Source organism: Camelus bactrianus, chromosome 14 (assembly GCF_048773025.1).
Source record: "Camelus bactrianus isolate YW-2024 breed Bactrian camel chromosome 14, ASM4877302v1, whole genome shotgun sequence".
In the NCBI taxonomy this organism is placed as follows: Eukaryota; Metazoa; Chordata; class Mammalia; order Artiodactyla; family Camelidae; genus Camelus; species Camelus bactrianus.
The window spans coordinates 15,380,205-15,394,541 of NC_133552.1; the positions used below are offsets into that span (position 1 = coordinate 15,380,205).

The window sequence follows — 14,337 nt, forward strand, 5'->3', positions numbered from 1 at the left end:
CACATTGTAATATTATCTTCCTGACTGGTTCTTAAGCTCCTTAAGGGGAAGGAACCTTATCTAACACAGGGGTTCAGAATACAGTACAGACTTTAGTGTCTACTTTCTTTGCTTCAGGGTCCTGCCCTGCCTCCTACCAATTATGTGACCCTGGACAAGTTACTGCACTTACCGAAAAATGACGATATTAATAATACCAACTTCATAGGGTTGTTGTAGGAATTTGACAAGATTTAAAGTTTTTAGGATAGTACCATGGCAAGCACTCAGTATTAATTTTTATCATTATTACTTGTATCCCTACTTAATTCAGTGCCACACATTTGGTGGTGTTCAAAGAACACTGAATGAACAGATCCATCCAAGAGCTGCTGTGCTTTTGCTAAATGTATAAAGTAGAAACATAAAGTAGAAACAGCATAAAGCAGAAAACAGCACAAACCTAGAAGCAAAACTTTGTAACGTTTGTTCCAGTATTAGTGTAGCTGCTCTAGACCAGTGCTGTCCAGTTGAAATACAATGCAAGCCACTACATACTTCAACATTTTCTAGTTAGCCACACACAAAGATAAAAGGAAACAGATGACTCTGGGAAGACAGGGCATACCCTGCCTAGCAGTATCCTGTGTCTTCACACATCCAAATCACAGAAATTAAACTGTGGCTTTTTTATTCATAAATTGTTTGCGGATCTTCTTTTGATTTGAGATTAAGAATTATCAATATAATTGTAAAATCAAGTGATTTTCATATCCTAAAGTTATCAAGAAAATACCCATGAGATCAACTGAATACCTTGATCAAAGTATAGAACATGAAGGGAGAAAAATGTATTGCCTGAGGTATCCAAAAGCTTCAAGACTAAAAGAAAATCACATATTTTTGAATTTAGGAAATGAACTGTTATTATAGTTTGGTTATTCAGTAACTATTGATGCTGGATGGATCGATAAAGACTCATTAGATGCTATATTTATAATAAATGAAAATAAAGAAGGCTAAGATAGCTTATGACAAAACCTGCAGTAGAAACTTATGGCCTTTTCTATAGAAGGAGTGAGATAAATGTGTTGTGCAAATTGCATTCAAGGATAATCAGCAGCAGTTGGAGAGACCGTAACCTCACTGTCTTTAGCCCTTGTTTACCTGAATGTGTCTTGTGCCTGTAGCCCCTTTGTGTGTGTGTGGTGGCTTCACGGATGCTGGGCCCCCGTCGCTGACCTGATCGTCAGCCCCGAGAACTCTGAAGCAAGCGCGCAAGCTCCTAGAGCAGTGAAATCACTGCTGGGTTTACACGCTAATACTTACTTTCTTTTCATTAGATTTTTGAAGACTATGAGAAGTTGCTTCAGTCTGAGAATTATGTGACTAAGAGACAATCATTAAAGGTAATAACAAATTTCTTTTAGAGTTTCCAGACGTTGATATCTTGTTGGTAAATGATTGGTGTATAGTGGACAATATAGAAAAATTACTCTTTTTTTTTTGTAATTTGAGAAGTAGGTTTTATGTTATGACTGTACTTTGTAGCAAAACAATGTAAGTGCCCTGCCTCAAACAATTTTTGGAAGTAACAACATAAATAATAAGAACAGGAGAAGTACAGGATGGGCGGGGGGCGTGTGTGTATGTAACTGGACGGCATTTGCAACCTGAGCTTCTAACGCCTGTGGAAACGCCACTCCTCCTCATCAGACAGGGACAGGGCAGAGCAGGGCCACGTCTGTCTGTGAGTGGCCTTCCCTTCCTCGACGAAAAGATGCCTGGAAGCAGCCATTTGGCCAAGAGCAGGTGGGACCGTATCCTGTTCCCTTGTTAATACTTGTAAAATGGTTAGAGCAGAGCCTAGCACGTGGTAAGACCTAGATATGTTTGCTAAATAAAACTGAAGTAGATTTCATTAATAACTATGCCTCATCACTGTTCCCAGGGCTCAGTCTGTGGAAGGTGTTTATCTATTCTAATAAATACCTGGGACTAGAGTATGCGTGAGACTTTTTCCTACCAGGATGTGTTTGCATTTAAAAATAGAAGCCTGTTAATCTAGCGGATGTATGATTAGCACAACATGGACTACAGATTTGGTGGGTGGCAGAGGCGAGTGAGGACTCACCGCTGTGTGCTGCTGCCTGGCCCTCCGCTGTCCACCCTCTCTCCTCTTCACCTGGTTCTCCACCTGGAGACCTCAGCGCCATCACCAGGGGTAAAGGGCATGTGACTGTACAGTATCTGGTATAGAAATTCTCCTTTGAACGCTCCCTTTTCAAACTGATTGTTTCCTGCTTATTTACAGATCCCCCAGCCCCCACATAAGGCCTCTTTCTTGTTCTTTATTAATCCAGCCAGACCCACCACACGGGCTGCTATTCCTACCGGAATCCTTTACAGTTGACTGTCACAAATACTCGATTTTCAATATGGTAAAACTGAGCACTGGTTGGACAGTGAAAACACCAGTAAAAGACACACCAAGCTTATTAAGAATGCAGTAAGTGTTAAAGTTGTTACTGAAGAGTTGGCCTTTTAAATGCTAGGTTATAGGCAGAGAGATTGCTAAGATGGTCTTGTATCATTCTGTTCAAGGAAAGAGCTCCTTAAATATCGTTTGCTCTCTTCTTCAATAGAAAAGCATTGCTTTGGAGAGCTCTGCTGTGCGCTGTTGGGTTTTCAGTTTGGGAATTAGATCCGTGGTAGCAGAATATTCTTTTTTGACATAACCATGTTTAAATCTCTGGATTTTGTGACATTTTGCACATAGGTGTTTCATAATTATAGAAAACAAGAGGTTAGATTTATTGTAACAGTGTATTTACTTACAGTACTCTGTTAAGTAATAGACTTTCTGTAAACTAGGCTGTTTTTCTGATTCCAAAGTAGTTGCTACCTGTTGCCTTTTGTTAATCTTATTCTAAATTTTTCTGAACTATCTTGGGGTGCTTAGACTTCTGGTGTCAATAAAAAATAATTAACAGAGAAATTCCTTTTCCTTCATGTGACACAGCTTAGGAATTTATTTCTTATCTTCCTCAGAGGCCTGGCATTTAATTACTAGCGACAAAGATTATAATTCAAAAGAAGCTTGGTGGAATTTTTGGTTTTGGGAGGGCTCTGGTCAACTTCATTAAGACACAAAGGTTTTTTTTAAAAAGTCTTATTATTTCTACTTGCTATGCATGGTTTTAGTGTATACTATGAGGCCTATAAAATGAAATTTAAAGAAGTAAAAATATGATTTTTTTCATTTACTTATTAGTACAGTATTACTATGTTTTGTATTATTATGAAATGCAGCATTTTGTCACTGTCAGCACTAATTAATAGATTAACATTTAATGGCTAAAAGAGTCAGTGTAGTTGGCCAAATAATTTAACACAATCGTTTCAGAAAACTAGTGAAATTACACTAGCAGAGGATAGACTGGATAGAATTTATATGTAGGCATGCCCATGTAATAAACACTGAAGTGACAATCTGAATTTAACTCATAAATGTCACTTCAACAATGTTTATTGAATGTGTTTGTATGTACAAATTTTAAAGGTAAATTTTTTGATGAAATTTGTCTGTTACCCAAAGACCTTTTGATGTGTATATGATATATATTTTAAATAAATATTTACATAGAATCTCTATATAGGAGCCATATATATGTGTGTGTGTGTGTGTGTGTGTGTGTGTGTGTGTATGTGTGTGTGTGTGTGTGTGTGTGTGTATCTTAAGAAGCTTTTTTGTCATCTTTACAAACCAGAATTTTTTTTTGAGCATCTAAGAGCCATTCCCCTAGAATGTAAACATCTGGGAAGCAAGCACTCCCACTTCTCTGTCCAGGAGAATTTAACCTTGGTGCTTCTCTCTAGGCTATGACCCCTTGCTTGTCAGACTGATAAAAGAAGTTTTATTATTCTCTTCATTAGCTGGGTAAAAGCAATTAGCGAAAACAAATGGCTGCCTCGATGGCCAGGTGAGTTTAGGGTGAACCATGAAAGGGTGCACAGCAGATGGCATTGACAGGTTGTCTTTCATCGTGAGAGTATGTCTGGGTGCTGGATTGAAGCTGCTTGGCTGTACAAATAAGTTGTAATTTTATCTGTCTCTGTAGCGCCTTTTTCATAGATCGCCTACAGCATTGTGTTCTGGATATGCCGTTCAGTAATGAAACCACTTTCTTTCTTTTCTACACCTTGTGGAGAGGATTCTGTGTTGGTGGGACTGTATTTCCCCAACAATATTCACATACATCACACAGTTAGGCTGTGAAGGGAACAGACACGAGCAGGATTTGACACGTGCCCTCATGGTGCTTACATTCTAGGTAAGCTCACAAGTAACCGTACCGCAGGGCAGAGTGAGTACAACTAGGGACAGACAAAGAGCACAGGGGCAAGAGAGGAGACTCAGCTCAGCCCACAGAAACAGAAGGTAGGACGGTGGAGCAAGGGAAAGAAAGGAGCTAAGGAAGATTTCAGCTCTGCTCTGGGGACTAGCAGGTCACGACTCACTAACAAGGGGGCAAGGGAACTGGTTGCAGGGATGTTGAGTGTGACAGGCCAGCTGCGTGTTCAGCCGGGGCTGCCTGGGGGACTTAGAACCATGGGTATGGCGTGTAGGGAAGAAACTGAGATGGAAATGTAGACTGGGAAGCATCTTCCTGGATGCTGTAGTTGAAGCCACAGGCATGGTTGAGACTATTGGGAGATAAAAGATAAGAGGCTGAAGTGTACAACCCCTGCGCGTGTCGTGCAGAAGGGGAAGGCGAGTCAGTCACAGGCGGCAAAGGAACGCGCTGCAAGAGGTTAAGAAACAAGAAGAATGCAGTGGCCCTGAAACCAAGAACACAGGAAGTCTCCAGCAGCTTACTCAGGTAGCTTTAGACGCTGAGGAGAGAGTAAGAAAGGTGAAGACTAACAATTACACGATTGCTGTTCCATGTGTATGAGACGAACTGGTGACCGACTAACATACATCACTGGTCATCATTTTTTTACGTTTAGCGAGCATTATTTTTGTGCACTAAAATAACTTTAAAGTGTGTACCTCTTCTTTGTTAAATAGATAAAAGAGGCATCACAGGCAAGTAGGTTGTTTACTGGCAGCCAGACACACACACACTCACAAACACGCCTCTACATACTCAGCTCTGGAGTTGTGTTGCTGGAGTCTGTCGTGGTAGACAGCTGGCCCTCAGTTTCATGTGTGCTTTCTCCTCCCTTCCAGGAGTTCTGTAACCATCTGTACAATGTATTATTATCCCAAGGCACCCAGAAGAAGTCCAGTAAACAGGAGAATTGGAAAATAAGTATATCACATGTAAAATTATGTTAAGGGCACATTTCAGCTTCCTGGTTGCTGAAGCTTTGGGAGTTGCTACCACTACAGTGAGAATAAAAGTTTAGCTGGATGCTGCTAGAGGGCCTTCAGATCTCACTTTGGATATTTTCATTTTGTTTTGAAATGTCTCTGTCTGTTTGGGCTGCTGTAACAAAAATACCATGGATGGGGTGCCTTAAACAACAAACATGTATTTCTCACAGCTCTGGAGGCTGGGAAGTCTGAGATCAGGGTGCCAGCAGCAAGAGAGCTCTGCGGGGTCTCTTCTATGAGAGCACCAAACCCATTCATGAGGGCCCCCTCCTCATATCCTAATCACCTTCCAAGGGCCGCAGCCCCCTAATACCGTGGCACTGGGGATGAGGATTTCCACATATAGATTTAGGAGGACACAAACATTCAGTTCATCACATGGAGTAAGTAGTGCTACATTTTAGTAATTATTAGTCACCAGAAAATGTTTTGCTTTACTTTTTAATAAAAACTTGCTGCACATATTAAATTTCATATGGATTCAGGGTCAATGATTTTTTTTTCTGGCTGTATATCAGGTTTTGTAATAAAATTTAGGGAGAAGGTTAGAGTCACTTAACCTATTTTTCCAGTGAGCTACTAGGAGTACATTTATTCAAGTAAGGGAGGTATAATTGTCGAGTCAGTTTTGTTACTCTTATCCTATCTCAACACCTAAGGAGCAATAACACATTACTGGAAGCTAGATAATTAAAGGGATGAAAATAGTAAATTCATTTCTAGCTAGCTCTTGATGAGAGCTGTAGAGAGAGCTGTATTAAGCTGCAGCAATGACTGGCTTTAAAAAAAAAAGATTCAGAAATCCATTAAGATTCACTTAAGGACTCGATTTTTTTTCATGTCAACATTCATAACTCACATTTCTATTTTGTTTTCCAGTGAGGAGTGAGGTATATTTTTGAATAAGATGACTCTCAGACAGATTCTGCTTTGATTTTGTGTGTTTCGTAGCTGCTGGGTGAACTGATCCTGGACCGGCACAACTTCGCCGTCATGACAAAGTACATCAGCAGGCCAGAGAACCTCAAGCTTGTGATGAACCTCCTCCGGGACAAAAGCCCCAACATCCAGTTCGAAGCCTTCCACGTCTTTAAGGTAAAGTGCGAGCTGCAGCAGTAAGGCTGGCATTTGTCTTCCGGTTCAAACGGCAAACTCCCTACTTTGTATCCTCCTTTATACTCAAGAGAAAATTAAAAAAGCAGTCTTTCTGTTTTGCATGACTTAGATGAAATTTTAGAGTTATTTTAATGAATGCTTACTTGTTTCTAAAAGATTTGCCAACTATTCCCTATCTCTAAATATTTTCATTCTTTTTCACTGAGAAAATAGGTACTGTTTCCCCCAAAGTTACTAAAATAATCAGTGATGGAACCAAACCCCAAGTGTCAGAATTTGAATGCTTTGTTCTGCCTTAAGTGTTTCTTTGAACTTTAAATGAAACCTGAAGAAACACTGAGCACTAATACTCACTTTTATTACTTGTCTAGATATATTTTTAATGCATTTTGAAAGAAAACTAGTCCTATAACTCCTGCTTTTTCTTTCTAATCTTTTTTTGTTAATATAAGAGTAATAAAGTCACTTCCTAGAAACTTTAGACAATAGATTTGTTTAAGAGTAGGGTAGGTGGGAGAAATCTAATCTACAATCTCATACCACTAACTTAACTACTGTAAAGATGTCACTAAATTTTATTTTCCTATGTATGCATTTGAAGGTTTTCTCTGCAGCTGTATTCACAGTGTACACAAAACTGATACCCCAGTTTTATCACTTAACGCTTGCTATATACCGCGAATACTAATTCATTATTGTTAGTTTTTTAAAAGAGCCAGTAGTTTTATTGGCATCATAGTTTATCATTGGGTGTGTTTACTGTAGTTTACTTAAATATCCCTGTGTCATTTATATTTTGGTTATTTTCCATTTTTAGCTACAGTGAGTGTTTTATATATCCAGCTTTTTTTTTCCAGTTATTTCCTTAGGATAGTTCTCTAGAGTAGAATTAAGGGTTCAGGGAGTTCCAGGCTTTTTTTTTTTTTTTTTTTTTTGTCTTTGTAATGTATATTCAACGCTTGAATTTATAAGTCTATAAATAGGAGACACTGCAGTTTATAAAGTAATTGTTGCTTTGAGAGGTAAAAAAATTTTAATCCATCTTTCAGCCACCAGATCTTTATTGCCCAAAAAACCACTAGAGCAATTCAAATCCCAAATTAATTTATAAATTCCGTTTAATTATATTCAAAATCCTAACAGGACTTTTCCTGGAACTTGACAAGCTGATTATAAAATTTGTGTGGTAGAGCGATGGCTGAGGGTTATCTATGGCAATTTTGAAGGAAAACAAGGCAGGGAAATCCACCCTGCCAGATAGGAAGACTTGCTATGGATTTATACTCAATGGAGACAGTACTGTATTGACACAGAGATCGACAGTCCACTAGGTCTGTATACAGAGTGCAAATGTTTATTTAAAATTCTTATTATTTTATATTTTATTAAAATTTATTATTTAAAATAAAGTTCTATTTATCCCTAAAAGACAAAAAAAAAAAAAAAATAGAACACCAAAACAGAGTAAAGGGCCCAGAAGTAAGCCTATGCAAATATGAACTTGATATTTGGCAGTAGAGGGGTTACAAATCAGTGAAGAAAGGGGTACTGTTAATAAATGCTTTTAGAGTAAAGGATTATCCATATAGAAAACCGTACCCTCTACTATATTCAGAAATAAATACTCGGTAAAGATCTACACTTGAAAAGCAAAATTTTTTTTTTTAAGTTTTAAGAGAAAATCGGAGACTGCTTTTATGATGTTGGGGAGGGAAGAATTTCTTTAAAAATAACTTTAAATCACGAAACATAATAGAAAATATTTAAGTCTGACTACATTAAAATTTAAAACTTCTGTTCAAAAAGACATTATAAACAAAGTGCAAAAACAGGACAGAATGTGACACATATAATTGACAAATCATTTAGAAAAAGACAAACAATTCAATAGAAAAATGAGTGAAGGAGACAGGTTGGTAACCTGTTAGGCCAATAAATAGGTAAGATGCTCATTTTAGTAGTAATCGTGGAAATGGCCATTGAAGTATCAATGAGACGTGACTCCTTCATATTGGCACAAATGTTTAAGTCTGACAACAGCAGATTTTGGTAAGATTGGAGGGCAGTGTGAGCACTTATACACTGTAAATTGGCCCAAGCACTTTGAAAAGCAATTTAGTAAAATAAAGTACTGAAAGTGTCAGTCCCAAAATCTCATTTCTCGGCAATTTCCTAGAGATAATCTTGCTCACGTGCATAAGAAATCATGTACCAAATGTTTATTGCAACATAAATAGGTATCTACAGGAGACTGGGAAAATAAGTTATGATATATTCATACAATAGCATATAGTAACGGGATAAAATTAATAGTTATATGGATCAGTGTAGATGAATCTCAGAAACATTGAGTGGGATAAGCAAATGTTAAAAGGATATTATTTATTTAAAGCTTAAAAACACACCAAAAAAACACTATGTATGGATTCATGCATATGTAGTTGTAGTCTAAAAACCTGCCTGGGAATGAGAAACACCAAATTCAGGGGTGAGGTGGGACAGAGAATGGTACCATGAAGAAGTGTCTAATAACCTCTCATTATTTCTGTAATATTAGATTTTGACAGAGCTGACAGTGGAAACTTGAAGTCTGATACATTATTCCTGTCCCCTTCTCTGTTAGAATTATTTCATAAAGAACAAACACAATTGGATGAAACAAAAATAGGCCGCTGTAGGATTGGAAAATGCCTGCACAGTATAAAATGACAGACCCTCTCAAGACCCTTCTGACTGAAGAAATTAGAGAGGCTGTGTGTCATGTCTGCAGCTCACACAGAATTTTAAGGTATCATCTTAGATGAGAACAAGCTCCATATAATTTTGTTCCCAAAGGCAGTGTTACACAAGTGTTCAGTGGGTGGCAGAACAGAAATAACTACTTCTACTTGCGTCCCCTGAGAAGATCAGAATTTGGGTCATCTCATCATTGGATGTAGGTGCATTTGAAAATAGCTGACCACTTGTTTACTTTTATGTGTATAAACTGGGCTTACCTGGACCCTAACTATGTTCCTTCCATTGAAGTGTGAACTGAATTGTTTACTTGCCAAAAATAATACTGTGCGATTTAGAAAAGTAATGGTTAAGTCCTAGAGTTCCTTCACTGTTCTTTATTAATAGTCTTTTTCTCCAAGCACCTTCCATAAAGTATGAAAAGTGTGGAACACATTACAAAAAAATGTCTTTGCAAGATTTTTAGTGGCCAGTTTCCATTATTTTGCTGATAAGTTCAAAGATCTGAATGAAATGACATTTCATGTTTTTTCTGCTATTGACGGGCAGGATGGCAGGGTGGGAGGCACTGGGTGGAGGTCAAGAGACCTGGGTCTTTATTGCGGCTCGGTTGCCACCAGTGACTTTAGGCAACTCCGTCTCGATTCTTACTCCTCACTTGCAGAATGAAAGAGTTAAAGTCAAAAGTCTAGTTCTACAATACTAGGCTCAAGAGACCTTGGTCACTGTGATCCTGCCTCTTCCAGAGATACACCCCGTGTGAATTTAGGAATCAGCTACGAGCTGATCTCTCTTTCCTTTCTGTGTTAACCTAACAGCTAAGGACCATGTTGCCGCTTCCCACCGAACCACATGGGGGTGGTCCTTGCCTTTCAGCTTATCTCTCAGAGCTGCCGGAACATGTCCATGGCCAGGGCCAGAAACAGTCCCACGTACTACTCCTCTGCCACTCAGATCCTAGCAGTTAGCCACAAGAGCCATTTCCATGAAAACACGAAGCGCCACCCTAGCTTGCTCCAAAATACAAAGGCCGGCTTGACAATTCATCTTTTAAAAGTATACAGAACAAGAAACATCTTAGCTGAGAGTAATGCATGTGGTTTTGCTTAAAGAATTCAGAATTACAAGTTAATTTGGTGAAAGCCAACCAATGAATTACCCACTTCCTTAAGGACCCATTTTTCAGTAGGACGACGCCTCTAGTCACGATGTACCAAATCTAAGTCCATTGATAGAGAAAGCAATTGTCTAAGTGAATTTTGGAATTGGCTGTGAGCTGATTTAATAGTAATTTTTCTAAACATTTTAACAACACAGAAAAAACTGTTTTATCAATGTGACGTTCCATCAGTTGCTTTTAAATAGTATAGAATGCCCAACTTTATCGTGTCCTCGTTTGAACCCATTATGCCTTTTCTACTTATTTAACAGAGGTAGAGGAGAAACGTAAAAATCTGTAATTAAGACCTCACTTCTCTTTTCTGCTTTTAAAATACTTTAAAAGTTCATTAAAATAATCAACTCTATATTCATTTATAGAAAGATTTGCAAGTGAGCAGAGGGGATGGTGGTGAAGCACTCAACCCTTCTGAGGAATGAGGAGCCCAGAATATTTAACCAGAGAGCTATATAGGAGTCTACTTTTATGGGTTTTATGGGCATGTCATCATACATGTAGCATCTAACTAGGAAGTGTGTCCATTGCAAAATATTGCACCAGTCCGTATTATTGTTTTGAAATATTATGTTCTGTTATTATAGTTGTCCCTGTCATTTATAGTATAGCTGAGTTATTAGCCCAGGATCACAGTTTCAACTAGGAGTGCACATAAGAATCATTGTGTAACTTTATAAAAATAGACTGCCAGAGCACCACCCTATGTCTGCTGAATTGGCTCTGGTGGATGGGGCCTGGGCAGTTCTAAATTTTAAAGCTCCACATACATAAGAAAACAGAAACATTGCCAACCTCCAGGAGCAGAAGGTGAGAGTGGGGCGTCTCACCTTTGTCCTTTTCGATTTTGAGCCAGATGAATATATTATGTATGTTAAATATATTATATCTGTTGAATATTCTATTTTATATTTGATTAACATATTTCTATATTATCTATTTAATTATATGTTTTAGACAATATATATTTATAGTGACAATTTAAAATATAAAATTAAATAATTTAAATATATTAAACATATTTCTGTATTAGATATAGAAAATGGACATGAATGGGGAATTACTGGTTTTCCTCAATAAGGAAGCAGAACCCGGGGGTTTCTGTATTTTACTAACACAAGTAGCAGATGACACCCCGGTGGGACCCGTGGTTTCCCTGGCCTGCAGCCCTAGTCCTAGGTATTGGTTTCTCACATTTCAGGTGTTTGTGGCCAGTCCTCACAAAACGCAGCCTATTGTGGAGATTCTACTAAAAAATCAACCCAAACTCATTGAGTTTCTGAGCAGCTTCCAGAAAGAAAGGACGGACGATGAGCAGTTCACCGACGAGAAGAACTACTTGATTAAACAGATTCGTGACTTGAAGAAAACAGCCCCTTGAAGCCCCACCTGGTTTCCTGCCGCAGCCACTGTCTCATTTGTTCAGTTTGTACCAAAAGTGTCATTTCAAAAAGTGTTCATTCTTGGGAAGGCTTTGGAGGTGACTTTTTTTCTCAATTCATTGTTCAGGGTAGTTGGAATATAAACCTTTGAATGAAAAAAAATTAACTTAGAATAATACATTCATTTTAATCAAGTCTGTGATTCTTTATGTGAAAGTCAGAGCCATCGTATTAGACATTGATAAAAGCAGTTGCAACCCTTTCTTGATGAAAGGCATCAAGGCTGTGGGCTTGCAGACCTGAGCCCTCAGTCACCATGAGCCACCAAGTAGGAGCCCAAAGGATGGGCATCACTGAGTCCTCAAAGAGGATTAAATTCTCAGAGGAGGACTGGACATGGGGACAAGAGGCACAGAACTGTTTTGCCCATCTGCACTTAGACAAACAAGTTTCTTAAGGCACTGAAAGGCACTGAGAAAATAAGATCCATGTTTTCAGTCATTACTTATTCTGTTCCCTTGTCCATATCTCATAACTGTAGTCATTCGTTCCTAACTTCCTAGGGAATTGATGCCACCTCCCAGCTCAGCCTTCCTTTCTGCTTACTGTCCCACGTTCCATCCCAGTGCATCTCCCCAGCATGCCCGACTCATGACACACCCCCAACTCCGACCAGGCTAGCGTGGAACCAACTAAGTGCAGACAGGATGGGCTAACAAGGGTCACCGGCATGGAGGACCCATGGGCTATGACCTGCTCACTTGAGAACTTGGAACAGATGGTTAAGAACCTCAGCTCTAGCTAGAGTCACTGCTGCTTCACACTGCCTGCTGTAGGCTCAGGGAATGTTTGGAATATTTCATTCATAAGTCTTATTATGGGAAAATGTTTTGTGGTGAAACTGTATTTTAGAGTAGGAATCACTGCACTGAGATGACTAGCATGTGCACAACCATGGGTCCAGAGGGTTGCACAGGTCTTAAGTCCACTTTAGAGCACTTATAAATAAGGGAACATTGCCATTGGAAGGGCAGATGATTAAATGCATGAACAGATTCTCCAATGACAACATTTTTTTCAGTTTATTTTCTCATAAGCTGTCACTCTAATGTCACATCAACGTGTTGAGTGAAAAGGTAGAAAACCTAACAAAAATGTCTGTCTCAAGTACTAGGATGGTTAAAGAATGTGTTTTTTAAAAGAGACCATGGTTTGTGTTCAGATATCAAGTATATAAAATGGAATTTTAAAGCTACACTTGCAAGACGTGAAAGGTACAATTGTTGATCAGATTTTCTTCATAATTCTGTTTCCAAATCGTGAATTATGGCGTTCCATTGGAACCTTCGCTTTTTACAGTATGGGCGCTGTGTTCTTCAACCAGATATTTATCCACCCAGAGAGGGACAGCTCCCGCTCCGGGGTCAGCGCCCTTGTAGATTTAGCCCCTGAAGAATCACCTAGCACAGGTTCACCCTCCTCCGCTGTGTTCTGCGTGCCTAGCATGGGGTCCTGAGGCAGATGGGGGCTGGGAGGGTGGTGTAAGCCGCGGCCCATCCTTCAGTCACTGAAGTCAGATGATTTTTATAACATTCCCTGAGAGCCCAGAGTCTCAAAGAATTTGACTTCTCTGGTTTTGCTTATTTGTTTAAAAGAGATGAGTTTAAATATTTTTTTAAAGGTGCAATAATGACCATTGGAAATTTATTCTATTGCTTAAATACTATTCCACACTTCATGGGACATGTATTTTCAATTGGAAAGCAAAAGCCTTAGAATTCTTTTAGAATTCTTTTTTGATAAGTAAAAACATTTTATTTCCTCTGAGCTTGCATGAGCTCTTTCCTGGCAGCCCCTTATCCTAGTTTAGTACCTGACAAACAAAACTAGAGTCTAAGAGGCAGTAAATGAAGGAGCTGGGGCTTTGTTGTGATACAAATTTGTAATGTGAAAAGTGGGAGCTAGGAGCTCACAGTTAAAATGTCTGCACAAAAATCACTGTAAATATTGTGAGAATTGAGTTTTGAAAAGGTCATATTTAATAAGCTATTTCAAAAGCACACATTTAAATAAAGATGGACCAAATAAAAAGGTGCCACATATTCCTTGGTCAGTTTCATTCCTCTGTATGTCCTGCCTCTGTGTCCGCGTTGCCACTCCCAGCGGGGAGAGCCCCTCCGACCAGGCCCCCACAGGGTCCCCCCCCACCGTGCCCCCGCTGCCCCTCCTCCAGGGGAGCCCCCCTGCCCTGCCACCACCTGTCAGGCAGTAAACACACACACCATGTTGTTGACGCCTCACTGCAGCCAGAGTTGGTCCCATTTTATATTTGAGGAAACTGAGGCTCTGAGCGGTTTATCCCAGACAGTGTGGACTAGATTTGGGGTACAAACCGATGGTGGCCGGAGGCCAAACTCCTGCTGTTAATCCTTTTTTCACGAACAAGGGGAGGTCCGGGGGCTCGGGAACTGCGTTGTGCCCTCCCCTACTCTGCCTGGGAGGCTCCCGGGGCTGTGAAGGTCCCAGAATGAAGCCAGGAGGGACTGAGATCATCATGTTGTTGGACG

The 14,337-nt window shown here is 39.4% G+C and overlaps 1 protein-coding gene across 4 annotated transcripts in view; it reads left to right on the forward strand.

The window, feature by feature from the left end:
• The window catches only part of CAB39L (calcium binding protein 39 like), an 86,842-nt gene extending 72,970 nt beyond the window's left edge, over window positions 1–13,872 (forward strand). For all 4 annotated transcript variants that reach the window (XM_010951419.3, XM_045514059.2, XM_045514061.2 and 1 more), the window contains 3 exons: window positions 1,323–1,388; window positions 6,314–6,457; window positions 11,590–13,872. In XM_010951419.3, coding sequence (XP_010949721.1) covers window positions 1,323–1,388; window positions 6,314–6,457; window positions 11,590–11,769 — 390 coding nt within the window. In that variant the 3' untranslated portion in view covers window positions 11,770–13,872. The remainder of the gene's footprint in view (window positions 1–1,322; window positions 1,389–6,313; window positions 6,458–11,589) is intronic.
• The last annotated feature ends 465 nt before the right edge of the window (window positions 13,873–14,337 follow it).